The 25,258-nt window shown below is 45.4% G+C and overlaps 1 protein-coding gene across 2 annotated transcripts in view; it reads left to right on the top strand.

Moving 5' to 3' along the window:
* Window positions 1–6,286: 6,286 nt before the first annotated feature.
* The window catches only part of GOLM1 (golgi membrane protein 1), a 64,417-nt gene continuing 45,445 nt past the window's right edge, over window positions 6,287–25,258 (top strand). For both annotated transcript variants that reach the window (XM_060101654.1, XM_060101656.1), the window contains exons 1-3: window positions 6,287–6,444; window positions 17,426–17,575; window positions 19,355–19,534. In XM_060101654.1, the coding sequence (XP_059957637.1) occupies window positions 17,447–17,575; window positions 19,355–19,534 (309 nt within the window). In that variant the 5' untranslated portion in view covers window positions 6,287–6,444; window positions 17,426–17,446. The remainder of the gene's footprint in view (window positions 6,445–17,425; window positions 17,576–19,354; window positions 19,535–25,258) is intronic.

Consider the following 25,258-nt stretch of genomic DNA (forward strand, 5'->3'; position numbering starts at 1 on the left):
CTCTCTCCAAAGGCTCTAGGGAGGAGTCCATTGCTTACCTCTTCCAGCTTCTGGTGGCTCCAGGCATTCCTTGGCTTGTGGCCACATCGTTCCAGTCTCTGCCTCTGTGGTCACATAGCTTCCATCTCTCTTCTGTCCAAAACTCCCTCTGCCTTTCTCTTGTAAGGACACCTGTGACTGCATTTCGGACCCAGATGGATAATCCAGGATGAGCTCCTCCTCTCAAGATCTTTACTTAATCACATCTTTTGCCATATGGAGTAATATTCACAGATTATTGGGATTAGGACATTGAAATACATCTTTGGGGATAACTGCTCTGTTTACCACAGGCATTTAGGATTGAAAAGTCAGTGAGAAATACGTACCTGAGGAAGAGAAAAATGGACGCTACAAAGCACACACAGCAAGAGGTTTACAACAAGGACTTTCTGTTCTATTCCATTCCACTGATTTCATGTATTTAATACCTGGAGAGAGCCTCCAATGTCCTGGGCACTGTGCTGCCCACAGGAGCTTGTAGTCCAGTCTGGAGTATTTATCTAGCACCTACTGTGTAAGTGCCAGGGAGGAAACCACGCTAACAAAGGACAGCCCCTCCCCTTGGGAACTTTACTGATTTTACATTGTGGGCAGACCGTGGTGGGTACTACGGGAGTTGGTTCTGACTGGGACTTTTGGGCTGAGTTGTGAGGAAGGGAAGGGGGAAGGGGGACCTTCTGGGCAGAATAGCAGAGCAAAGCTGGTCTGTGGCGAGCACAGGAGAGTGGCCTGGCTTGAGGAAGTTTGGACAGAGAGTCTAGGACGCTAAATTCTATATAGGCATGGAAAAGCCATGGAAAGTTATTAAGAGAGGAGTGATGTGACCAAAGTGGTATTTGGGGAAAATTACAATATTGTATAGAATGGTTTGTTGAGTCTGAGGTAGAACCCTTGGGTCTACCTTTCTAACTTACTGCATTTCTATCTTACCCCCCCATCTATAATGACTCCCCAATCCAAACTAGTCCCCTTGCTGTTCTGTTTCACGCTTTTCTCTTTCTAGGCCTGTCATCATGCTGGTGTATTTCTCCACACTTCCAGGCCTGTGCCGAGCTCCTGCCGCACACGCGGCTTCCCTAGCGCCCAGCTCTGCAGTGCCACGGTGACCGGCAGCAACCAGCAGCTTCTCCAGGCACCTGGAGCAGTTTTATAAGAGAGCACCTCCCGTGAGAAACCAACCCATGAACAGCTTTCCCGGGCAGCTTAGAAGGTGATTTCTGGAAAGTTCTGGAGGGCAAATTTTCAGCAAGTTCTGCTGATGGCATAGCAACTTCTCTGCCACTCAGGGAGCCACAAGCCCTGTCCACGGAGGTCTCAATCTTATTCCTATGGCCTGTGGATAGAGAGGCAGCTCTTTCTCAGATGCTCTACCTCAGCCCCATGGGGTAGCAGCTGCTCAGAATACCTTCCGTTATTATATTCTTTAAGTTCTCTTTGCTTTTTACTAGCCAGGTGCTCATGAGTCCAATCTGCTGCTATGTTAATGATTCTTTGTATTTAAACTTACCCTGTTTAAATTACTGTGTGTTTTCTCTCTCTCTAGATTAGATCCAAGCAGATACACCATCCTTCTACACCTTTGTTGTTTAATGTTATAGCCACTAGCCACATGTGGCTATTGAGCATTTGAAATGTGGCTGGTGCCAAGAAGGAACTGAATTTTTAATTTAATTTAATTAAAAAAAACCTGAAGCAGTCTACTTTTTTTCTGTTAAATATTTTATTGCGTGTAAAATGTCCCATTCGTATTTTATTAATAACATATTGAAATGATAATATATTACAGGGGTCCCCAACCCCCAGGCCATGGACCAGTACCGGTCTGTGTCCTGTTAGGAACTGGGCTGTACAGCAGGAGGTGAGTGGCGGGCAAGCGAGCGAGCGAAGCTTTATCTGTATTTACAGCCGCTCCCCATCACTCACAATACCACCTGAGTTCTGCCTCCTGTCAGCATTATGGTGAGATGTGTAATTATTTCATTATATATTACAACGTAATAATAATAGAAATAAAGTGCACAATAAATGTAATGTGCTTGAATCATCTGGAAACCATCCCCACCCCCCAGTCCATGGAAAAATTGTCTTCCACGAAAGCAGTCCCTGGTGCCAAAAAGATTGGGGACCACTGATATATTAGATATAGTGGGTTAAATAAAATACATTTACATTATTTTCACTTGTTTCTTTTTACTTTTTTTCTTTTTACTTTTTACTGGAAATTTTTTAATTATATATGTGGCTTGAATTCTATTTCTATAGGACAGCCCTGTCCTACACCCATTTTCTGTTCAGTCTTTCCTGATTTTCCTAAACAGACATGACTTCTGCCTCCTCCACAGCTCTGTGAATTTCTCTTAGGATATTTGTGGGGGGCATTTGCTAGTTATTTGCCTCCTCTTTCTATAGGCATCTCAATCTCCTTTTGTGGAATTAGTGGCCACATCCAGCTACAGAAACCAGAGTTCTCCCTGCTAGCCTGAGAGATGGGCATAGAATCAAATTCCTCCAACTGGAAGCTCCCTCTGGACACTATGTATCTTGAGCAAGTGTTGCAAACAAGTGGGGTCAGTTGGAGGTCCAGTGATGCAGCAGTGTGGCATATATACTATACTCACTCTATCTGCTGTGTCACTTCTGCAGTGATTTCTGCTGCCTAGCCCTCTGCAGCATCTAGGTTTTCCAAATTGATTGGAATTCAATCAATATGATTTCGTGGATTCTCACCATTGACTCTTGAGAACCTGACATTTGTCCAATCAATTCCTTTATTTCCTTAAGAGTTACAAAGGCTGTTTCTGTTGTTTGAAACCAAAAACTCTGATTGATTCTGTATTGTTGTTCTACTATGTATTACATTTATTTCTAGCAAGTTCTAGCTATGGGGAAAGTCTCAGAATTGCAGCATAAACTGAAAAGTCAGGCTTTGGGAAGCACAGGAACCAGCCCCACAGATCTACATGCCAAAAATGATGGGTGCCATCACTGAGATAAGTGCCCAATGATCTTTTTTAGTTCTTGGGTCATCACTTTGCTCATCCCAGAAATAGAGTGTAATGGATCAGCTGAGAGTAGGGGTCTGTAGTAGGCAGAATAATGGCCCCTCAAGATGTTCATGTCTTTTTTTTTTCTTTTCTTTATTTACTTATTTGTTGGGTTTTCTTTTATTTATTTATTTATTTATTTATTTTTGGCTGCATTGTGTCTTCGTTGCTGAGTGCAGGCTTTCTCTAGATGTGGCGAGCAGGGGCTACTCTTTGTTGCGGTGTGTGGGCTTCTCATTGTGGTGGCTTCTCTTGTTGTGGAGCACGGGCTCTAGGGTGCGCAGGCTCAGTAGTTGTGGCTCACAGGCTCTAGAGCACAGGCTCAGTAGTTGTGGTACATGGACTTAGTTGCTCCGCAGCATATGGGATCTTCCCGGACCAGGGCTTGAACCCGTGTCCCCTGCATTGGCAGGTGGATTTTTACCCAATGCACCACCAGGGAAGTCCAAGATGTTCATGTCTTAATCCCTGAAACCTGTAAACGTTACCTTAAGTGGCAAAAGGGACTTTGCAGATGTGAGTAAATTAAGGACCTTGAGCTCCAGAGATTATCTTGGATTACTGGGGTGGGATCAATGTAATCATAAGCATCCTTAGAAGTGAAGAAACTTTTCCAGCTGGATCTGAGAGATGTGACTATGGAAGCAGGATTAGAAAGATGTTACTGATTTTGAAGATTGCTGGTTTGGAACAGGAAGGAAGGGGGTTATGGGCGGAGGAATGCCAGCAGCCTCTAGAAGCTGGAAAAGGCAATGAAAGGGAACTTCTCGAGAGCCTCCAGAAAGGAATGCAGCCCTACTGACACCTTGGTTTTAGCCCAGTGAGATTTCTGACCAACAGAACTCTGTTGTTTTAACTCTAGGTTTGTGATAATTTGTTAGGGCAGCAAAGAGAAAACTAATACAACAGTCTATCCCTTGAGCTGGAGAGGCCATCACTTTGATTGACAGTCTGACCAAGGCTGTATCCCTTGGAGAGTAGGAGGTAGGTTCCTGTATGAAAATCGGGTGCTATTACCTAGTGAGAGAAAGAATGCTGAACAGACAAAACCTGGGGGCCTGCTGCAACCAACCGCCACAGCCCCTTGCACATTGTTTAATCAAAATCTATCCAGTTGAATTTTTAGGGCCAGCAACCGATTAGGTTAAATGTTCTGGGTGAGAAGCCTTGAGGAAACAGAAGAGAACTTTATGAGAAATGTAAACCCAAATTTACATATGCAACACTGCATATATAAATATCGCATCTTAAAAGAACTTTAAGAACTACATCTTAAAAATTCCAAACTTTGTCATAAAGATTCTTATGAAACTTGGAAAGGACTGATTCCCCCCTCAATAAAAATGTAGTTAACTCAGCAAGCTTCCCTAGTACCTAGACATATGGACCTCTTATATAAAGTGTTTAAGAATCACTGGCTTAGTCACTGACTAATTAGCTGTTGATAAATCACAGACACTAATGGGAACATACTTAGAGGCAAATGAGGTGGAAGTTATGGTCCACAGCCTAAGAAGGCAAAACAGTGCTAGGAGAGCCAAAAGGAGCAATAAGGGAAGTTACCGTGCCTGTCCTAAAACCCTGACTGTGGTCACTGAAGGTGGGGAGAAGGTCAGAGCCAAGGGATACAAGTCAAGTCTATGGAAAAGCTAGGGCTGACAGCCAACACACGCTCAGCTTTTTTTTTTTTTTTTTTTTCTTTTTGCGGTACGCGGGCCTCTCACTGTTGTGGCCTCTCCCGTTGCGGAGCACAGGCTCCGGACGCGCAGGCTCAGCGGCCATGGCTCACGGGCCCAGCCGCTCCGCGGCATATGGGATCCTCCCAGACCGGGGCACGAACCCGTATCCCCTGCATCGGCAGGCGGACTCTCAACCACTTGCGCCACCAGGGAGGCCCCACGCTCCGCTTTTGAACACTTAGTCTGACCAGCTGGCAGTCTAACAATGGGTAACGAAAACAACATCTTGGAATATACTCCAATATCACTCTAAAGGGGCCATTACTGTCAGCTCATGATTCAGATAAAAGGTTTTGGCTCATGAAGATACTTTTCCTGCAGTTAACGAGACCCATGCTCAGGTGGTAGTAAGACATCTTGGTCACCTTTTTGAAGGGGAGTCTGTTCTGGTTGAAAACAGTTCTGGCTGTGAGCGTTCCCTCAGGAGTTTGCGTGTGTATCTGCTTGTTTTTTGGTGTTGTGGTTTGGGAGGGGTGAGCCAAGGGACTCTTTCCCCAGACACTAGAGCCAGGTAGGTTCAAAAAGAGATGGTTCTAGGAAAACTGTTCTCAATCCTGGCCACGTTACAACTATCTGGGAAGCTTTAAAACAAAAATACCAATGTTCGGGCTCAGAACTCCAGAGGTGGGACCGTGGTATCTGAATACTCTAAAAGCTCCCAGAGAATTCCAATGTCTGGCCAATTGCTGTCAGGGTTAAGGACCACACTGTTTTAGAATTTCCTAGTATGGTTATCCTATAAGTCGCTAGTTTTGTGGCTTCTCAGGCAGGTGTGGCTCAACAGTGCTTCTCAAACTTCCATGTGCCCGAAGGCCACCTGGGCGCTGTTTAAAATTCAAATTCCCAAGCCCCATCCTTAGAAAGTCCTAGAGGATCCTGCTTGCGCAACACCCAGGAGTCTTCGTTTTCTGTTGCACGCCGCCCCAGGGTCGCAACCCGACAAATTAGCGGTGAGAGATAACAGCTGTGGGGAGATCAGGACCAACTGCGAAGGGCTGGTGGAAGAAAAAGGACAAATTCGTGAGCACAGCTCCCGGGACTACTGCGAAGGAGACGTGAGTATGACCAGGAGTGTGGCGCCGCGTGTGGTCAGCTCTGGGTTCCGGAAAATTCCCTCGGGGCGGGGGCGGGGGTGCTGGGGGGCGTGTCCCGTGTCTCCCCGGGCCCCTTCGCTCCGCCGCCGCTTCCCACCTTACGCGCCTCCTCCGAAAGCCTCTGGACCGCTCTGCTCTGCTCTCTGAGCCGCGACCAGAAGGCGCGCCGGGAGCCGCAGTGGGGAGGGGAGGGGCCGCTGGCGGCGGGGAGGGGGCGCGACGGGGGCTTCCCGGATCCAGCCACAGGTCGGCCGCGGGCCAGGGCGCGCGCACCGTGGGGCCGGGTGTCCGGGCGCGGCCACGGCCTCGCCTCCTCGCGCTCGCGAGGCCGCCTCCTCACCGCGCCGCCGGCGCTGCCCGGGGGCGGGGACTCGCCGCTGCTGAGGCCGCAGACGCGGCGGCGTTGGAGGCTGCGCGGGGCGCGGAGCCGGTGGGAGCGCGAGGCCGGCGGTGGTGGGAGAACGGCCGGGCGGCCTGGGAGCCGGGCCTCGCAGCACCGAGCGGCCACCGGAGCCGCTGCAGGAGGTGAGTGGGCGGCGCGCGTGCTCGGCGCGCCCTCCGGCCGCTCTGGCCGCCTTACTTCTCCTTGTCCCTCCTCGGCCCCGGGCCCGCGCCCAGGGACCCCGCGCCGGGTCCCGGAAACACTCCCCGGTTTGCGCCCGGGCCTCAGCCTTTTATCGGAGTCGGCTCGGGGCCGGCCCCGCACCTCCCCGCGCCGGAGCCTCCTTCCCGGGGCCGCCCCGACCCGCCGGGTTCCGTCTCCCGGGCTGGGCTCCCGTGCGGAGGCCGGTCTGGAGCGATGCGGGGCCTTTCTTTTTGTTCTCAGCTGTGTCACGCGCGTCGGCATCCAAAGTCAAAAGCGAGCATTCTCCAAAGTCGCGCTAGTGCCAGCCGTGCGGGCGTGATTGGCACGCGGGGAGGGCGGGCTGGCCGCGCCGCTCATCTCTTTCCCCTCAGCCCCGCGCGCTCTCGGGCCGCCGCGGTGCCCAAGTTGGCAGCGGTCGCGTCCTGGCAGGTGACCGGGAGCTTGACGCCGGGTTCTCGGTCTGCGAGCCGCCAGAGCTCCTCTGTAGCCCGTCTCAGGGATGCTCCGGGTTCCCTCCTGTACCTGTATTTCCCATCTTTGGTGGCGTGGAGGATCCACAGAACTTTTGCTCTGCTGTAAAAATAGTCTCCTGGGTTTCCATACTCTTTATATGTCACACCCTATGTAGTATTTTTAATGATTGTTTTTTGGTAAAACAAAACAGGCAAAATGCCTATTTTGATGAGTGTTCTTTTTAGCGGAATTTAAGAATCATTGTATTCGGCAAGTAATGGTGGTGCTTAAGATATCCCATTTACAAATTTGCAAAACCAGACTCGTGTGGCTTTCACGGTTTTGAGATTTCTTTTGTCTGGTTTGTGGTCTTCAAGGCCCAGTTGCCCTAAATTATGCAAATATTGAGGGACATTGCTAGGAGCAGAGTAAGATGTCCAGTAGCCTGCTTAAATATTTAACAGCTCTAGAGTGACTTTGTTTGATTCATGGCCATGAGATTGACTCAAATTTGGCAGTTTTAGTATTTCTGAATTTTTTGTAACGTGAGACATGAGAAGTGGAATCTCTTGTTGGTCCTTGTGGGTCTCCTAGGGCATCCCTAGCTCCTTCTACTTGTGTTAGAGAAGATTAAGCCAAGCTCATGCTATCGTGAAGAATAGTTTTACCTTTATTTGTAAATAGAAACCAGTAACTTGCTAAGGCTTGCTGTTCTTAGGTCAGAATTCAATTTTTAAGGGGTCAGTGGTGAAAACATTGAGTTCATAGGATGTTTAAAGAAAACAGGTTAACTCTTCAAGACGTATTTTGTTCTCCTGTGAAGATACCACTTTTTTTTTTTTTTTTTTTTTTTTTTGGTTTTTCTCAAAAATGAAAGACCAACGATGAGAGGAAGGAATGCTGGGGGGTGTGTGTCAGATTTTGGGGACGTTGCCATTAGGAGCTAAGGATGCCATCGGCTTTCTAATTGCTGGCCCTAGGTCCAGTTATTGATGGGGGAATGAAAAGATTTTTGCATTTATATAGTTGTTTTTTGAGGGGTGCGGCTGAAACAGCAGTGAGGATGGTTGACCATGTTAGGCCCAGGGCTGCCTTCAGTCCATTTATGTGGCGACCTTCCCCCAGCAGGGAGGGAATTGCTGACTGTGCTGAAGATCCTGTGAATGTTGAAAACTGGCTTTCTGCATCTGAAGCACAAAGGATAGCCAGGCAGAGCCTGGGGAAACTGCCTCTGTCGGGAAGAGTTAGAAGGTGGCTGTCGCTTCAAGCCAGCTGTGCTGCGTGGGGAACAGGATCCCATCACGGGCAGTTTAGTGAAAGGGAGCTTGAAGGTAGTGTGGTCCCTGAAGACCAGCCCTACTTCTGAACAGGCTTGGGGTGGCCGAGAGAGGGGGAAGCAGGGACAGGGATGAGAGGCCCTGTGCCTGGGGCTTTAATTCAGTTGTATTATTGATGTTTTTATTTTTCTTTAGAAGAAAATAATGTGCCTTAGGAAAAGATTAATTTCTTTTTTAATGACCTGGGAAATGGGAAATGACATCTGTAATTGGGATAAGAAAAAAAAAAAAGCACTTTTTTCTTTGTTAAAAAAAAAAACTTGGGGGCTTCCCTGGTGGCGCAGTGGTTGAGAGTCTGCCTGCCGATGCAGGGGACACGGGTTCGTGTCCCCGTCTGGGAAGATCCCACATGCCGCGGAGCGACTGGGCCTGTGAGCTAGAATTACTGAGCCTGCGCATCTGGAGCCTGTGCTCCACAACAGGAGAGGCCGCGACAGTGAGAGGCCCGCGCACCGCGATGAAGAGTGGCCCCCGCTCGCCACAACTAGAGAAAGCCCTCGCACAGAAACGAAGACCCAACACAGCCAAAAATAAATAAATAAATAAAGCAAACTGTCAACAAGTAAAAATAAACACTATTAAAAAAAAAAAACTTGGTTAAAATTATTTTCTAAAAATTCACAGGAGTAAAAGGAATGGTCTTGATATGCTCTTGGCGTTCACCTTAACAAAGTGTGAATGTGATTTCACTTGCTCCTCCAAGATGGTCCTAGATTGTGGTCATTTTCTTTTCTAGACTTTTTCAAGTTACTGATGAAATTACATTGAAAGAGAGACTTGGCTTGAAGTTTAAGGATTATTTCCAAAATTCCCAGAGAGCCTACTTTGCTTCACAAAGAAATTTCCCCCATTTTCAGGAAAAAAAATGTATACCTTCTCAGATTTTTACAACATTTTGATCTTATTTTCCTTCAAGGCTGCATTAATAGAGCTTCCTCTCACTAAGGTTTTGAAGATTAATTAGTGCCTGACAGGAAGAATATATATGTAAAAATACTATATAATATGATTATAGTGATATATATTGTAGTTTGCTGTGGTTTCCAAGCTTTTTTGCTCATTCCTGTTAGTAAAAAAATTTTATTTAACACCTAAAACGAATACAGTGTAATATGTCAATTATATCTCAATTCAGACCAATTTTTAGCACTCCTCTTATGTGTGTTTGTTACTTAATTATAAATTATATACATGTGCTGTCATTGTTTTCTTGTATCTCAAGATTCAGTGTACACTTAGGGATGGATTCACTGTTAATCACAGTGGAGGTAAAACCCTTTTTCTTTTTCTTTTTTTTTTTTTAAATTGGGATCTTCCCGGACGGGGGCACAAACCCGCATCCCCCGCATCGGCAGGCGGACTCCCAACCACTGCACCACCAGGGAAGCCCAAACCATTTTTCGTATACTCCTTGAATTTTGAGTATTTTTGGCCTGGGTCTTGTCAGATCTGAGTACGTCATCATTGTTTTTACTTTGTGATGTGGCTCAGGTGAAGCTGACTCAGGGCGGGAAGTGTGTTCCCAGCCTTGGGTTTGTGTTCACCTCTGCTTGCGTTTATTAGTGTAGCTTTAATTTGTGCTTTTTGTAGGAATCTTAAAGCTATTCATATCCTCTGTGGGGTTTAGTTTAGTTATAATTTGTCCATCTACCTCACTGTGTGCTTGTCCAAGTCAAAGGAGTGCTTCAGGCATCTCAGAGGGCTAGTGACAGGTGACCCTCGACAGAGGGTCTTTGTGAGGATGCAGTCAGTTCCTGCTTTTATTAGCACTATTAGTATTTCATGGTAGTATAATTAGTACGGTGTAACATAGTGTAAAATAATTAGTATGTGTACATAATATATTTAACTTGTTTTATGTAATATTTATATTACTAAAACATAGTTGCTATTCTACTTTTTGGATAAAAAATAAATGTAACTTCTAGGATTTTTTCCCCAGCCAGGTGGAGCATCTTTTATACCTTCTGGGCTGCATGCACCCTGCTGGTAGACAGTTGGTTCTCTCACTTAAGCCACACTCTCAATACCACAGCAGTTCCTTTCAGTGAAGTATTTACTTGGTGGCAAGTAAACGCTCTCATTTAATTTTCACACCAGCCTTAGAAGACGGACCCCAAGGTTATCCCTTTACAGATGAGCCCAGGAGGTTGGGAGGAGAAGAGGAACTGCCCCGTCACCAAGTTAGAAATGGGTCCTCACGCTGCCCTGCGTCTCCTCTCAGTTACCTGCCCAGGCTCAAGACAGGGACCTGGGTCTTCTTAGTGTCCCTGGTGGTGGGTTCCAGCACAGAAGGGAGCCTTGGAATGTATTTGAATGAGTTTAGTGTATTTCTCTACTTCATAATACATATGTATGTTGTCATTGTTTTGTTTTAGAAGAAGCTGTAAAATCCTGTGATTTAATCTGGGAATGCTACAAATACAGCTTCAAAACTTGCTAATGTTACCATTATACATCTTCCTAACATCTCAATTTTTTATTGTTACTGTTTGGCTTTTGTATTAAAGATACGCTCATTGATGGAAAAAAAATGGTATAAAGCAAAAAAATGAAAGCTTCATTCCTCTATACATTCTGCTCCCTTACTACAACTTGTATATATCCTTCCTTATAAATGTTCGCTATACATTTTCTATGGTGGAAAAATATATTGATTTATTGAGTGTAGTTTAAAAATTTTTTCAACAAAAGTAGGATATGATAATTACTGTTTTGTAACTTTTTTCATGTAACAGTTTGTATTTTGATCATCCGTTGCTCCATAACAAATCATCTCCAAGCTTAAAACCATCATTTTATTATTGCTTCTGATTCTGTGGGTTGACTGGGCTGCAGTCTTTTGAGGCCCAGTTGGGCTGGAACTTCAAGATGGCTCATTCGCTATTACCAGTTTTTAAAGTATTGCCTTGGTGAATTCTTGGACAGAATTTTAATATACTAATGATTGATTTAGAAATTTTTTTTAAACCATTTCTCTGATTTCAGTGCTGTCAGAACTGGAGGGTCTAGCCCATCAAAATGCTCTCTGTCATTTATATTTGTGTAGCAGATAGACGATTCCTTATCTTTCCTCTGTGTTTTCTGTATCAGTGAGGGAGGTCCTGTAGAAGCCATGTTGCTCTGGAATTAGTGATCACTTCATTCTGATTAAAGAAGAGGTACCTTGGGGCTTCCCTGGTGGCGCAGTGGTTGAGAGTCCGCCTGCCGATGCAGGGGACAAGGGTTAGTGCCCCGGTCTGGGAGGATCCCACATGCCGCAGAGTGGCTGGGCCCGTGAGCCATGGCTGCTGAGCCTGCGCGTCTGGAGCCTGTGCTCCGCAACGGGAGAGGCCACGACAGTGAGAGGCCTGCGTACCGCAAAAAAAAAAAAAAAAAGAGGTACCTTTATCCACAGGTGAACAGTGACTTTGAGATGGCCAAAGGGAGAAAAGACCCTCGATGGAGAAGTTACTTTAAATGGAGTCCATTTGGGGTTACTCTTTACCTCTTAGGGAGGTAAAAAGAAACCTTATTTCTCTAGGGCACACAGTAGTAGATAGGTTTAGGGACAGTGTTTGCAACTGCAGATGGGAGGTGTGATAAAATAGTAGAATAAAATGGAAGGCCAAAGGCCATGAAAGAGCTGGGAGGAAAAAACTCAAACTCAACCTTTAAACAGTAGGGAAGTACAAGTATTTCTCCAAAGATAAACAACACCCCCCCTCCAACACGTCTTTCCGCGTTTTGAAAATAAATGAGTGCAGCCAGAACAAGATTCACTTGTCAGACTTGTCCAGTGAGCTCTGGAGAGGACAGTGGTTCTCAACCTTGACCTGCATCAGCATCACGTGGAGGGCTTTTAAACACAGACCCCAAGTTGCTGACTTGGTAGGTCTGGGGTGGGCCAGAACATTTAAATTTCTAACATTCCAACATGATGCTGATGCTGCTGGTCCAGGGAACACACTTTGAGAACCACTGAACTACAGCAGGTGTCTAAAGGTACAGCAAACCTTTTCTGTAAAGGGCCAGATGGTATTTTAGGTTCTGCAGGCCCTGTGGGCTGTGTCACAGCTACTCACTTCTTGTAGCCTGACAGCGATAGACAATACGTAAATGAATGGGCATCGTTGTATCCCAATAAAACTTCATTTAGGGACACTGAAGTTTTACTTTCATATATTTCAGTACTTTTCATGTCATGAAATATTATTCTAATTTTTTTCACTTAAAAAACTTAAAATCTGAGCTTTCAGGCAGTGTACAGAAACAGGTGGCTGGCAGGATTCGGCCCTTAGGCTGAAGTTTGCCAACTCCTGAACTAGACTAGGAGGAATTTGGGAACGCCTGCCAACGCGTAGTCTTGGCGTCTGTAGGGAAGGTGGCCCTTCTTCAGAAAATCAAGTGCTGGAAGAAGCACAGCGGAATTTGGTTCTCCTCATTCATTTTCACTCATTCACTTCAGTTTTTGGTATTTTCACTGCATAGCGCTAAACATGCACATTAATTTTTAGTTGTTCTTTTTAAAACATTTTATTGAGGATAATTGACATAGCATTAGTTTCAGGCCTACAATAAAATGATTCAGTATTTGTATATATTGTGAAATGCTCACCAGGATGAGTCTAGTTAACATCTGTAACCACATAGTTAAAACGAATTTTTTTTTCTTGTGATGAGAACTTTTAAGATCTACTCTCTTAGCAGCTTTCAGATATGCAATACAGTATTATTAACTACATTTACCATGCTATTAAAGGTTTTTCTTTCTAAACTGTTAGCTTCTAGAATTGGGGAAAAATTGGAGGTTGGGAAAGTGAGAGGAGGAGAATCTGTGCACTTCCTAGTAAGTTTTTTTTTTTTTTTTTTTTTTAGAAGATGTTGGGCGTAGGAGTTTAGTAATTTATTTATTTATTTTTGCTGTGTTGGGTCTTCGTTTCTGTGCGAGGGCTTTCTCTAGTTGCGGCGAGCGGGGGCCACTCTTCATCGCGGTGCGCGGGCCTCTCACTATCACGGCCTCTCTTGTTGCAGAGCACAGGCTCCAGGCGCGCAGGCTCAGTAGTTGTGGCTCATGGGCCCAGTTGCTCCGCGGCATGTGGGATCCTCCCAGACCAGGGCTCGAACCCGTGTCCCCTGCATTAGCAGGCAGATTCTCAACGACTGCGCCACCAGGGAAGCCCCTAGTAAGTTTTTAAAGCAATTTAAGGAGAATACAATGGACTTGTCATTTAACCCTAATGGTTTAGAGCAGGAGTTGGCAAAGTTTCCAGAAGGGAAAGATAATAACCCTATGAGAAGATCCCCATCTCAACTTTTCAACTCTGCCTTGTAGCTAGAAAGCAGCTGTGGGCAGTACTTCAAGGGCTGGGCATGGCTGTGTTCAGCAAACCCTTATTTACAAAATGGGCCACCAATGGCCTGTGGGCCTTGGTATGCTAGCCCCTGCCTTGGAGACATTCTTGGGTCAGAGTAGAATATCTCTAAACCCTCCAAAAGAATGCTGAGTGGGGCGTCCTCCAGTCTGTTTGCTTCACTGCGGTGACTTCTGAACTCCGTGCAGGGCACCTCCGGCTCTGGCCCTCTGCCATCCTGGTGAAGCCATTTCTTCTGAAAAGTAATAAAGGTGCGGCTCCCCTGCTGTTTGGAGAAGCTGTGTTGTTTCTGCAGTGATGACATTGGTCAAACAATCCAATCCGATTTGATTGCTCCCATATATTTGCCTATATGATTAAAAACCTCTGTGAAAATGAGGAAATGAAAAAATTATTTAACTAGGAGGTTCAAGGGGGTCATGCATTTGGCCAGTTGCCCATTTTCTTATACTTTTTCTTTTTCTGAAAAAGGATTTAGAGGTCTCTGTTGGCTTATAAAAATTTTTGTCTTACAAGCAAACAATAATTTTAACCAGTAGATTGAATTTTTTAAATTAAGCCAGTAGAAAGAATCTGCAGGGTTTTTTTTTTTTATGACTCTTCCAACTTACCAAGAAACTTTTAGTGCAGACACACACCACTTTCTTTCATTCCAGGGAAACCTGGAATTTCACAGAGTTCAGCTGATTTAGGTTAATCTTTTTCAGTATGTCAGGTAACTGTAATCAAATATGAGACAAAACACATTCTGAAGCCTAAATTATAACTATTAATCTGTCTGACACAGTCTGTCTCCCACCCACTTCCATCACCCTCCAGTCTACATAAATTCTAAGGTGGAGGAGAGAGGAAGGCGTTTGAAATGTTTGACAGCTGTAAACTCTGGCTCTGAGTTCCTGCCCTCAGTCTTCATCAGGCTTTGTCATTTACCACCTGTGTTTGTCCCTTTGTCTTCAGCAGCAGGGTTCCTGCAGTCCTGGAAGTCCATGGTGAGGCATGTTGCAGGCCCAAAGGCTCACTGTTGGCCCTCCCTTCCTCATGGTCATCTTACTTGGGCAGCCCTGTGTCCATTGGGAAGTCCAGGGCTCTCCTAACCGTCCCTCTGGGTTGCTGCACACCGTCCGGCTGGCCAAGTGCTGGGTCACAGTGACGGGCTTCTGAGACTGTACTCAACTTCCTGGAATCTCTCTTTTACATAATGTGGTCCTGCTCTGGGATGTCTACTGCTGCAGCGGCATCCGGAGTCAGTCCCAGGAGATGGCAGTTACTGCTGCTTCAGTTGACAGCAGAGTCAAGGGAAGAATGCCGATGGCTGGTTTCTTATAAAACAAGAAAAAGACCAGATCTGGAAATGATTTGTTATTCATCTTTCCCTCTCTAATAATGATAGTCAGCATTTATCGAGCAATTGACACTATGTGCCAGTTGTGGTTCTAAGCAAGTCTCATATCTTTACTCATCTGTTACTCGTTTAACCCTCTGAGGAAGACGATGAGGCACAGATGGGTCCTGTGACTCCGAAGAGGTGGAACCAGGATCCGACTCTGGCCACCAGGTTCCAGAGTTTGTTCTCTTAACACTGCCCTGAGCTTCCTGGTGCTAGCACAGCACCTGTCTCCTAGTAGTTGCTCATTAAATTTTTTACTGACTGGCTAAAGGAAGGAGAATGTTAAATGATCATCTGTACACTTCCTTGAAGTGAGAGTTGAGTTATATTGTTTTCAGAGTTATGGTATACCCACCCTGACTTACATCTGCAGGAATAACAAAAGGTCAAGTGAGTGTCCCATCTAAAAGTGTATTTTTAGGGAATTAAGCATATGACAAAGATGGCCTTTCAAAGAACTAAGTAAAAATAGTTTATTCCATAAAAGATGCCCAAGGAACTGGCCAGCCATTACAAAAAAAAAAAAAAAAAAAAAAGAGTTGTTTTCTTTGTATTTCTTTACTCCTTACATCAAAAAGGAATTCCAAGTGGATGAAACATTTACATATACATATGAAAACATAGATATGTTGAGAGGAGATATGGGTAAATGTATATATGAACTTAAAGTAGGAAATGTCTTTCTAAACATAAGCAAAATCTAGAAGCAATAAAAGAAAAGAGTGATAAGATTAGGTTATTTTAAAAACACCACCAACAACCAAAAATTCTGGGCAAAAAATTTTACAGAGAAAGGAGGAGTGGGCCCAGTTGTTGGTAATTTAAGAAGCGTCCCAGGCGATTCTGATGCTCTCTGAGGGTTAAGAGCAGCTGGAATAGAAGGATACAGCCAGTGGAGTGGGAAGAGGAGGACTTTTAATTTTACACTTCATATGATTTTTCTCCCCAATTGTATTTGTCTTCTTATATTTTAAAAACTTAATGAGTAAAAAAAAAAAAAAACGAACAAAAAACTGTGATCAAAATCAAACAGGATGAGGCAGTGGAGACATTTTTAGCAGATCTATAAAATTTTCTAGAACTTTAGTATGTCTGAGCATTAGTCTCTGTTAGTATGTACAATGTTTGCTGATATCAACTGTCAGTTGAATTTAAAACTTTTTTCCCTCTTTTGTCCCAAGAGACCAGAAGCTGGTGAATAAGCCATCAGCCAGTGGAGGCTGGACTCAGCCCTCAATTCATGGGAATTCTGGGGGCGCTTTGTTTTAGGTGATTCAACTAGATTGCTCATTCAGAGAGAGAAGATGTCTCCCAGGGACACACTTAGCTACAGGTACCACGGGGGAGAGCTAACTTTGTCAGCTCTTCTGTGTTCTCACCTGCAGGAACTTCACCTCAAAGCTGAGTCCCTGGTCGTCTCCCTTCCCCCTCCTCCCTCACCTCCTTTTCCTCTTCCTCCGTTGCTGGCCACACCTGGCATAAAAGCATATCTGTTCTGAGGGAGGCTGTTTATTGTGTGTGCTGCCCTCCCTCTGATGAGGTCCTTTGATCTGGCTCAGCGAAAGCCATTTGGAAAAGTCAGTTTCCCTTGTCCCTGCTGACCAGGACCAGGATCCAGTCAGACCTGGCTTGGGGTTGAAGCCCGTGAGTGAAACATAGCTCCTTTCTTCTCAGCTGTATTTGTGTTCCTTTTAAGAAGATCCATGCTCCCTGCAGCCCTTGAAGTCTCCTAACTCAGCTGTGCTGCACAAAGGGAGAGAGAACAGTGTTCAAAGGAAGCAGAGCATAAATGCCTGTTTCTGCTGCAGGCGGGGCACCTCCGGTCCTGGCTTCACACACCTCTAGAAGGCTTTCCGGCTTTGCTCAGGAAACACTTTAACTGGGTGTCTTTGGCAATTCTGTCACAGGGTAAGAAACCCTCCCTGGTTAGGAATCAGATCAAAAAGGCTTTGGGGAATAATGAGAAATGGAGTCTTTCTAGTGTGATGCAGAAGCAATAATATTTGCTATTGCTGCTTAAAGAAATGATGATTTCTCAGATTGTACTGGGAGGCAGGAACTATAATTATAGATGAGAAAACTGAAGCGTAAGAGAAATTGTTACCTGCCCGAGGTGTTGAGCCCGTGTGTGATGGGTTTCTAGGACGGTGCTTGCTCCCACAAGCCTGTCCCAGGGGTCTGGCCGCACTGCCCAGGGCACACACCACTGGCTCTGGGTGGGCTACTTACACGGTCTTCTCCACCGACAGCTTTGCATTTCAAGGAGAAGATGCCGCCAGCCCGTGTTTCGGGTCAGGACACCTTCGTGTTGGTTGTGATGACGGATGTGGCGTGCCTGGGGCATGGTAATACTGGTACTGAGGCCTGTGTATTTGTTTTAATTTGGCAGATTCTCAGCCTGGTCTGTGAGATGATGGGATTGGGAAACGGGCGTCGGAGCATGAAGTCGCCGCCCCTCGTGCTGGCTGCCCTGGTGGCCTGTATCATTGTCCTGGGCTTCAACTACTGGATTGCGAGCTCCCGGAGCGTGGATCTCCAGGTGTTCTGTTTGTGTGGATGTCATAGAGTATTTAAAGCTGCTGGGCGGTGGGGTCCCAGGGCTTTGCTGTTTATCACCACCTAAGGTGTTGCATGCTGTAATGCTCGCTGGGGGGCCCTGCATGTCCCCCCACCCAGCCCCCGGGCCTGACTCCACGCCAGCTCTGCTCTTGGGTGGGAGAGGACCCCCTTGTGACTTCTTAGGATTGCTGCCAGGACATGCCTCTCTGCTTTTCCTGTGACTTAACAATTTTCAGTCAAGCCTTTTGGGCTGGTTCTGGGAAGACAACTTACGCTAAGTACCCTGCCCACAGCCCGTTCTGGTCCTCCAGTCCACAGTCAGAATCTAAGAGTGGTGTTGGTAACGCACGTGGAGAACGGGCATGAGAAATATGTTTTTAGAGGTACCAGTCTTTATCAGCATCATTTACTGATAACAATAACTTTATCTTTCCCATTCATTGCTGCCCATCGTGGGTCAGGCAGTGCTGAGCAGTGACAGAGACTCTCATTGACCGCAGTTTAGTCAACCTCTGAGGAGCCCCCTTTGTGACTAGGCCTCCATCTTGGTCCCCCATTCTGTTTTTGGCCTGCCCAGCCCAGGCTTAGCAAAGAATCCTGCTAACTCATCCCTCCACCCCTGGTACCTGAGCAAGGTCCCCATCCCTTATCTTTGATGTCTAGCCCTGGGCCCGCCTTTAGCAATACTCCTGTTAGGCCAGTTTAGCAAGAATCTCCCCACCCTTTTAGTGCTTTTCCACCCACTGACCCCCTCACTCTGTTCGTTGGCTATAAATCCTCTGCTGTCCTTGCTGTGCTCAGCGTCGAGAACAATTTCTCTCCTGGCTGCAATAGTCATGACCCCTGTTGCAGTAGCCTTGAACAAAGTTTCCCTTATCATTTTAGCAAGCGTCAGAATAATTTTTCTTTAAGGATATATTGCATACATTGCCTTCTTTTGTACACAGACTCTCTCAGGTTGGGATTTTATGTTCCCCATTTCACAGGTGGGCAAACTAAGGCTCGGAGAGGTTAAGGACAAGGGGAGCCAGGATGCCAACCCAGTCTTTCTGATGGCAGAGCTTGAGTTCTTAGCCATGGAAATTCATCCCATAGGGGTGTTTTGTCCTCCTCTCATGCTTACCTCCCCACGGTTGTAGTGCTTTTGTCTGAGCTTCCACTGGACCCCTGTTCTCTGGGTAGATGGGGTCTTGGTGTCCAGAGAATTGAATCTGTTTTCAGAGATTGTGTATTATTAAGAGTGTTTAAATGCTCTGTTTAGTGAGGAAAAGGAACTAAATATTTGAGCACCAGCTCACGCCAGGTAAAGCATAAGCCATTTTATGTACAGGCAGACCTTGGCAATATCCCGAATTCAGTTCCAGACTGCCACAATAAAGCCAATAGCACAATAAAACAAGTCATGTGAGTTTTTGTTTTCCCAGTGCATAAAGAGTTATATTTATACTATATGGTAGTCTGTTAAGTGTTCAATAGTGTTATGTCTAAAAAAAGTACATACTTAATTTAAAAATACTGCTGGGACTTCCCTGGCAGTCCAGTGGTTAAGACTTCTCGCTTCCAGTGCATGGGGTGTGGGTTCGATTCCTGGTCAGGGAACTAAGATCCCACATGCTTCGAGGCACGGCCGAAAAATAAAAAAATAAAAATACTTTACTGCTAAAAAATGGTAACCATCATCTGAGCCTTCAGGGAGTCATAGTAGTAAGTTCAATGATCATGATTGCAGATCATCATAACAAATATAATGTCCTTGCAGACGCGCATCGTGGAGCTGGAAGGCAGGGTCCGCAGGGCGGCAGCGGAGCGAGGGGCCGTGGAGATGAAAAAGAACGAGTTCCAGGGGGAGCTGGAAAAGCAGCGGGAACAGCTGGACAAAATTCAGTCCAGCCACAACTTTCAGATGGAGAGCGTCAACAAGTTATACCAGGATGAAAAGGCAAGACCTGCTTCGTTTTCCTCTTAATTCTGTTCTAAGTACCATATATACCCTGTCGAATTCTCCTCAATGGGAGGATAAGCCGCTGTGTGTGTATGTAATGTAGTTATGTGGAATGAGCCTCTTTATCAAGCTTTGGGTGTCTCCTCATATCACCATTAGGCCCTGGGTGGGTTTGTTGGGAAAACTTTTACAATGCTGATAAATGAGAGAAATGCAAAAGAACTGTCTTAGCAGCATGTTCATCCTCCTGTTACCTTTTTTCCTTACTTTCTACAAGTATGCATTGAGTACCTGCTCTGTGCCAGGCCTGTGCCGGATGCTTGTATCTCACAGAGGAATAGCATTTGTGCCCTTGAGTATCTCACAGTGAGAGGAGATGTAGACCTCCTAATATATACTAACAGAGAAAGTAGGGGACCCAAGAGTGCTGGTTTTTAAATTTAAAAAATACCAGATCCTGCACAGATTAAAAAAGGGGCTTCCCATTAGTGAGCGTATCTAAGCTCTATGTGTCTTGCTTTTTCTGGTTTTCTTGGGACTGTGTGACTCCACTTTCCTGTTTGTTAAATTGTATAATGGTGTGAGCTACTAATATCTTCCTTTCTAAAGTGCATCAAACTCATGACTATTTATTTCCTCGCAAGATTTGACTATTTCCTACTAAAAGCAAGTCCACATTCAAGATAATGGATCTCAGGATATGACCTCCTTCCAATAAATCAAGCATTTCACAGAGAGAGGCACACGGGTTAGTAAGAGCCAAATCTGTAAAGTGCTACTAGTTACCAGATAATGAATCATTTCTAGATGGGGCCTCAGACTTTTCCTATGTAACTGGTTTAAAAGGTGAGAAATGCTTTTTTTTTTTTTTTTTTATTTGCGGAGTACTTTCTCATAGTCACAAATGTGTATTTCTTCCTTGGGAATTGTTCCAGTTTTAATGCTGTTATAGGAAAGTGCTCCCTATAACTTTATAATAAAGTGCTTTCCTATAGGAAAGGTCTCCCTTTTTCTCATGTGTGGGTGACGCTATTTGTGCTCCTAAAATCCCCTTTAACTGAATAGAATGGGACCTTACCATTTCTCACAGTGTGTACACATGCTTAACCTCCTGAAGCACACTTTGGGAGGCTGCAGAGTTTATTCTCAAGGGATAGAGTTGGCAGAAACTCCATCTGGGATTTGCAGGACGTGCCAAGAAGGTCTCTGGCACCCTGGCCCTCTGCCCAGTTAGGAAGGAGGCCTGTGATGGGACCTGGGGAGTGTTGGGCTGGGAAAGGGGACCCAGCAGAGACCAGCAGCCTTGCCCTATTGGGCCTGGGCTGGACAGGGCAAAGTGGGAAGGACCGTATGTGCTAAGGTCTGGGACCAGCCAGAGCAGGGTTTCCCCATCTGCAGGGAGGGAGGAAAACTGCCTGCCTCTCCACCCCTGGCTGTATGTGTGTCATTACCTGAAAATCTGACTCTTTCTTCTGTAGGAAGAATTGTTTTTTGTTGATACTCTGATTCTCTGGCCTTCTACATATTGTTTTTAACTTTTTTTTTTTGAAATGGTAGTGATAGAAGATAGAAGGGCTGTTCGTGTCTGCATGTGGTGTTTCGTTATTGCTTTTAACTGTCCTTGTTTTCTTAACTTCATCAGTCTCCCAAATGCCTCTGAAATTTTACTGTTTCATGAAATCCAAAATTCTGGGAATGACTAATCTCTCTTTTCATACTCCTCCACGCTTCTGGATATTTTTGTGCATTGCACAAAGTGTGGGTGCCTGTTTGGGGTGGGGAGAAGCAAGAGCGATTGCAGGGTAATTTCTGCTCATGGGACCTTCCGCCTTGGCCTTGGTACGCCGAGGGGCTCCAGAGTCCTGTAAAACAGGTTGCAGGCAGCCGGGCTTCCCGTATCGTATGGGCGGAGTCCTCAGAGACTGTGCTGCCCAGAACCATTTGTTGTAGCGAATTCATAGTAACACAGTCAATGAAGCTTCATCACCACAGGTAAGCCCTAGATAATAGAAATGCTGGTTTACTGAGTGTAAACTTTGGTGGGGATAAGACTTCATACTTGGAATTCTTTGAAATGTGATTGACCGACTGTTTCCTAAAAACATCTGCCTCTATAGGAGGAAATGAGAGGGAACGTCTCCCAGCCAGAAACCAGGTGACTGTTACACCTCGCTTCTGAACACTTCAGTTTTACGGCTTCTTTTTTTAAACAGGGGGACATAATGCGGGATCTTAGCACTCCCGCCCCACCCCCAAGTTCAAGAACTGTTTGAGCATCCAAGGGGAGGGAGGCTCTTGTAGCCACAGTAAACATCTAACAGTGGACATTGAAAGTCGAGGAGCCCCAGTACAGAAGGTAAAGTACACATTTGAGAGAGAGTCAGATAGCCGCTGGGAAAGGGTGAGAGTCCTTTCTTTTGGAGTTTTAAGCTTTTAGGAGATGTGATACAAAGTTCTTTTCATTTTGGGGGTGGGGATGGGGGCTCGTTTCTTAGCTCCAGGAGGATTTTTACCATAGTTTAGGGTGGCGGTGAATGGCATGGGGCTCCCGGCCAGGCAGCCCTGGGTTCGAATCCTTGTTTTCCTTAACTGTATGATTTCAGGCAAGTCAGTTAAGTTCTCTGGACCTGTTTTCTCAGCCGCCAAGTGGAAATAACAGAATCCCTTTTGCAGCGTGGCTGCAATGATTCAGTGTAATATCTGTGAAGGGTTTATCACAGTGCCTGACATGGAGCAGAAGCCTGAAACGCGGTAGCTAGTAGTATCACAACTAGTCATCGTGGTAGTAATGGTGATAGCATAGGGGTAAAGGTAGTAGTAAACCACAGCATCTGGAGTGATAATATTATTATTATTATTATTATTATTTTTTTTTTTTGGTATGGACTCTTCTTTTTTCTTCTAAATTAAAACCGTGAAAACAGATTGTCCTGGCTTTCAGAAGAGATGAAGGAGGTGCTGGGGTGTCTGTTAGAGCCAAGCGCGAACAGCGCAGTTGAGCCGTGGAAAGAGCACCAACAACAGCTGTCACACCAGCGACCAGAGCGCGCGTTTTTCAGATCTCTGCCAAGCCAGGGTTACGTTCAGCATTACACAGGAATTGTCTCCTGTCTTCCTCTCAGGAGCCTCATGAAGTTGGTGCTCATTGTACAGGGAGGGATCTGAGGCCCAAAGGGAGTTAGTCACTGTCACCTAGGATGTGACCTAGACCCTGGGTGGCCGCCAGAGGGGCCTCCATCTGTGCCCCTGGCCTCCTTCTGCTCTGTGTAGACCCCGCTTCTCTGGGCCACAGGGGCCTCTCCAGAGCTCTCCATCACCTAAATCATGCAGGGGGCCTGGGTGTGGCCACAGAAGAAACCAGGTTGGCCTGAGTTGATAGTTGTTAAAGCTGGGCGATGGGATCACTTTTCTGTCTCCTTGCTTCGAAAGACTACTGTATTCCCGCTAGTTCTCCTTTGTCCCCAATTCCAAATTCTGAGGTGAAAAATACCTGATTGTTTCAATCTGACTGGGAAGTCCCCAGAGAAGTTGGGCTGGTCTGTCACCCCCAGTACATGACTCTGTGTTATCTATATTTTTTAATCTTAGGAAGTTAGCACTCGTGCTTTGAATTGGAATGAGGCTCTTTTTCAGAATTTTCAAGACCCTACTGGTGGACTAATAGTGATTCTCAGCTGTGGGAGGAGTTGGCTTGCTGGCACGTATGGGTGCAAATCTTATGTGACCTAGGGAGTTCCAACCTTGGCCAGCATCCCTGCCTCAGGCTGGCATTGCTATTCTGCATGGGCATAAAAGTCCCCAAGTGGGGGGCTGGGTAGAAGCTTGACAGCCGAACCTGTCAGGGACAGTGTGGTAATGAAATTCATGCCTCGTTCGGGTCAACACTGTCTAACAGAATTCCCTGTGACGGTGGAAATGTTCCCTTTTTTTGCTCTGTGGTACAGTAGCAGCTGGCCCCATGTAGCTGTTGAATGCCTAAAATGTGGCTAGTGGGACTAAGGAACTGAATTTTGAATTTTATTTAATTTTAGCTAATTTAAAATTAGATAGCCATATATTGGGCAGCACAGGTTTGGACAGTAGAGACAGACCAAAAGCAAAACTAAACAAATGGGGCCGTCTCAAACTAAAAAAGCTTTTGCACAGCAAAGGAAATTATCAACAAGACCAAAGGCTGCCAGATGAATGGGAAAAGATATTTGCAAACTATGTATCTGATACATGTTAGTATCTAAAATATGCAGAGAACTCATACAACTCGACATCAGAAAAACAAAGAACCCGGTTAAAAAATGGGCAGAGGATCCGAATAGACTTTTTTTTTCAAGGAAGACATACAGATGGCCAACAGGCACATGAAAAGGTGCTCAACATCACTAATCATCTGGGAAATGGAAATCAAAACCACAGTGAAATATCACCTCACACCTGTCAAAATGGCTATTATCAATAAGACAACAAATAACAAGTGTTGGCAAGGATGTGGAGAAAAGGGAACCCTCTTGCACTGTTGGTGGGAATGTAAATTGGTGCAGCCGCTATGGAGAACAGTATGGAGGTTCCTCAAAAAAATTAAAAATAGAACTACCATATGATCCAGCAGTTCCACTCCTGGGTGTTTATCCTAAGAAAACAAAACCACTGATTTGAAAAGATATATGCACCCCTGTGTTCATTGCAGCATTATTCACAATAGTCAAGATATGGAAGCAACCTAAGTGCCCATCAGTAGATGAATGGATAATGAAGATGTGGTGTATACATACAGTGGAATACTATTCAGCCGTAAAAAAGAATGAAGTCGGGCTTCCCTGGTGGCCCAGTAGTTGAGAGTCCGCCTGCCGATGCAGAGGACACGGGTTCGTGCCCCAGTCTGGGAAGATCCCACATGCCGCAGAGCGGCTGGGCCTGTGAGCCATGGCCGCTGAGCCTATGCGTCTGGAGCCTGTGCTCCACAACGGGAGAGGCCACAGCAGTGAGAGGCCCGCGTACCGCCAAAAAAAAAAAAAAAAAAAAAAGTCTTGCCATTTGCAAAAACTTGGATTGACCTAGAGAGTATTATGCTAAGTGAAATAAGACAGAAAAAGACAAATACTGTATGATTTCTCTTACATGTGGAATCTAAAAAACAAAACAAATGAACAAACAACAAAACAGAAACAGACTTATAGATACAGAGAACAAACAGATGGTTGGTTGCCAGAGGGGAGAGGGGAGGTGGATGGGGAGAGGAAAGAAATAGGTAAGGGAGATGAAGAGGTGTAGACTTCCAGTTGCAAAATAAATGAGTCACAGGCATGAAGTATAGAGAATATGGTGAATAACTGTGTAATATCTTTGTATGATGGCAGATGGTAGCTAGACTTACTGTGGTGATCATTTTGAAATGTATAGAGATATTGAGTCACTGTGTTGTGTAACAGGAACTTACATAGTGTTGTAGGTCAAATAGGCCTCAAAAACAAACAGAGTAATAGAAAAAGAGATCAGATTTGTGATTACCAGAGGCGGGGCTGGAGCTGGGGGGAGGCAGAATTGGATGAAGGCGGTCAAAAGGTACAAACTTCCAGTTATAAGGTAAATAAGTACTAGGGTGTAATGTACACCATGATAAATATAATTCACACTGCTGTATGTTATATATGAAAGTCGTTAAGAGGGTAAATCCTAAAGAGTTCTCGTCACAAGGAAGAAAATTTTTTTGTTTCTTTAATTTTATAT

Source organism: Mesoplodon densirostris, chromosome 6, assembly GCF_025265405.1.
Source record: "Mesoplodon densirostris isolate mMesDen1 chromosome 6, mMesDen1 primary haplotype, whole genome shotgun sequence".
Lineage (NCBI taxonomy): Eukaryota > Metazoa > Chordata > Mammalia > Artiodactyla > Ziphiidae > Mesoplodon > Mesoplodon densirostris.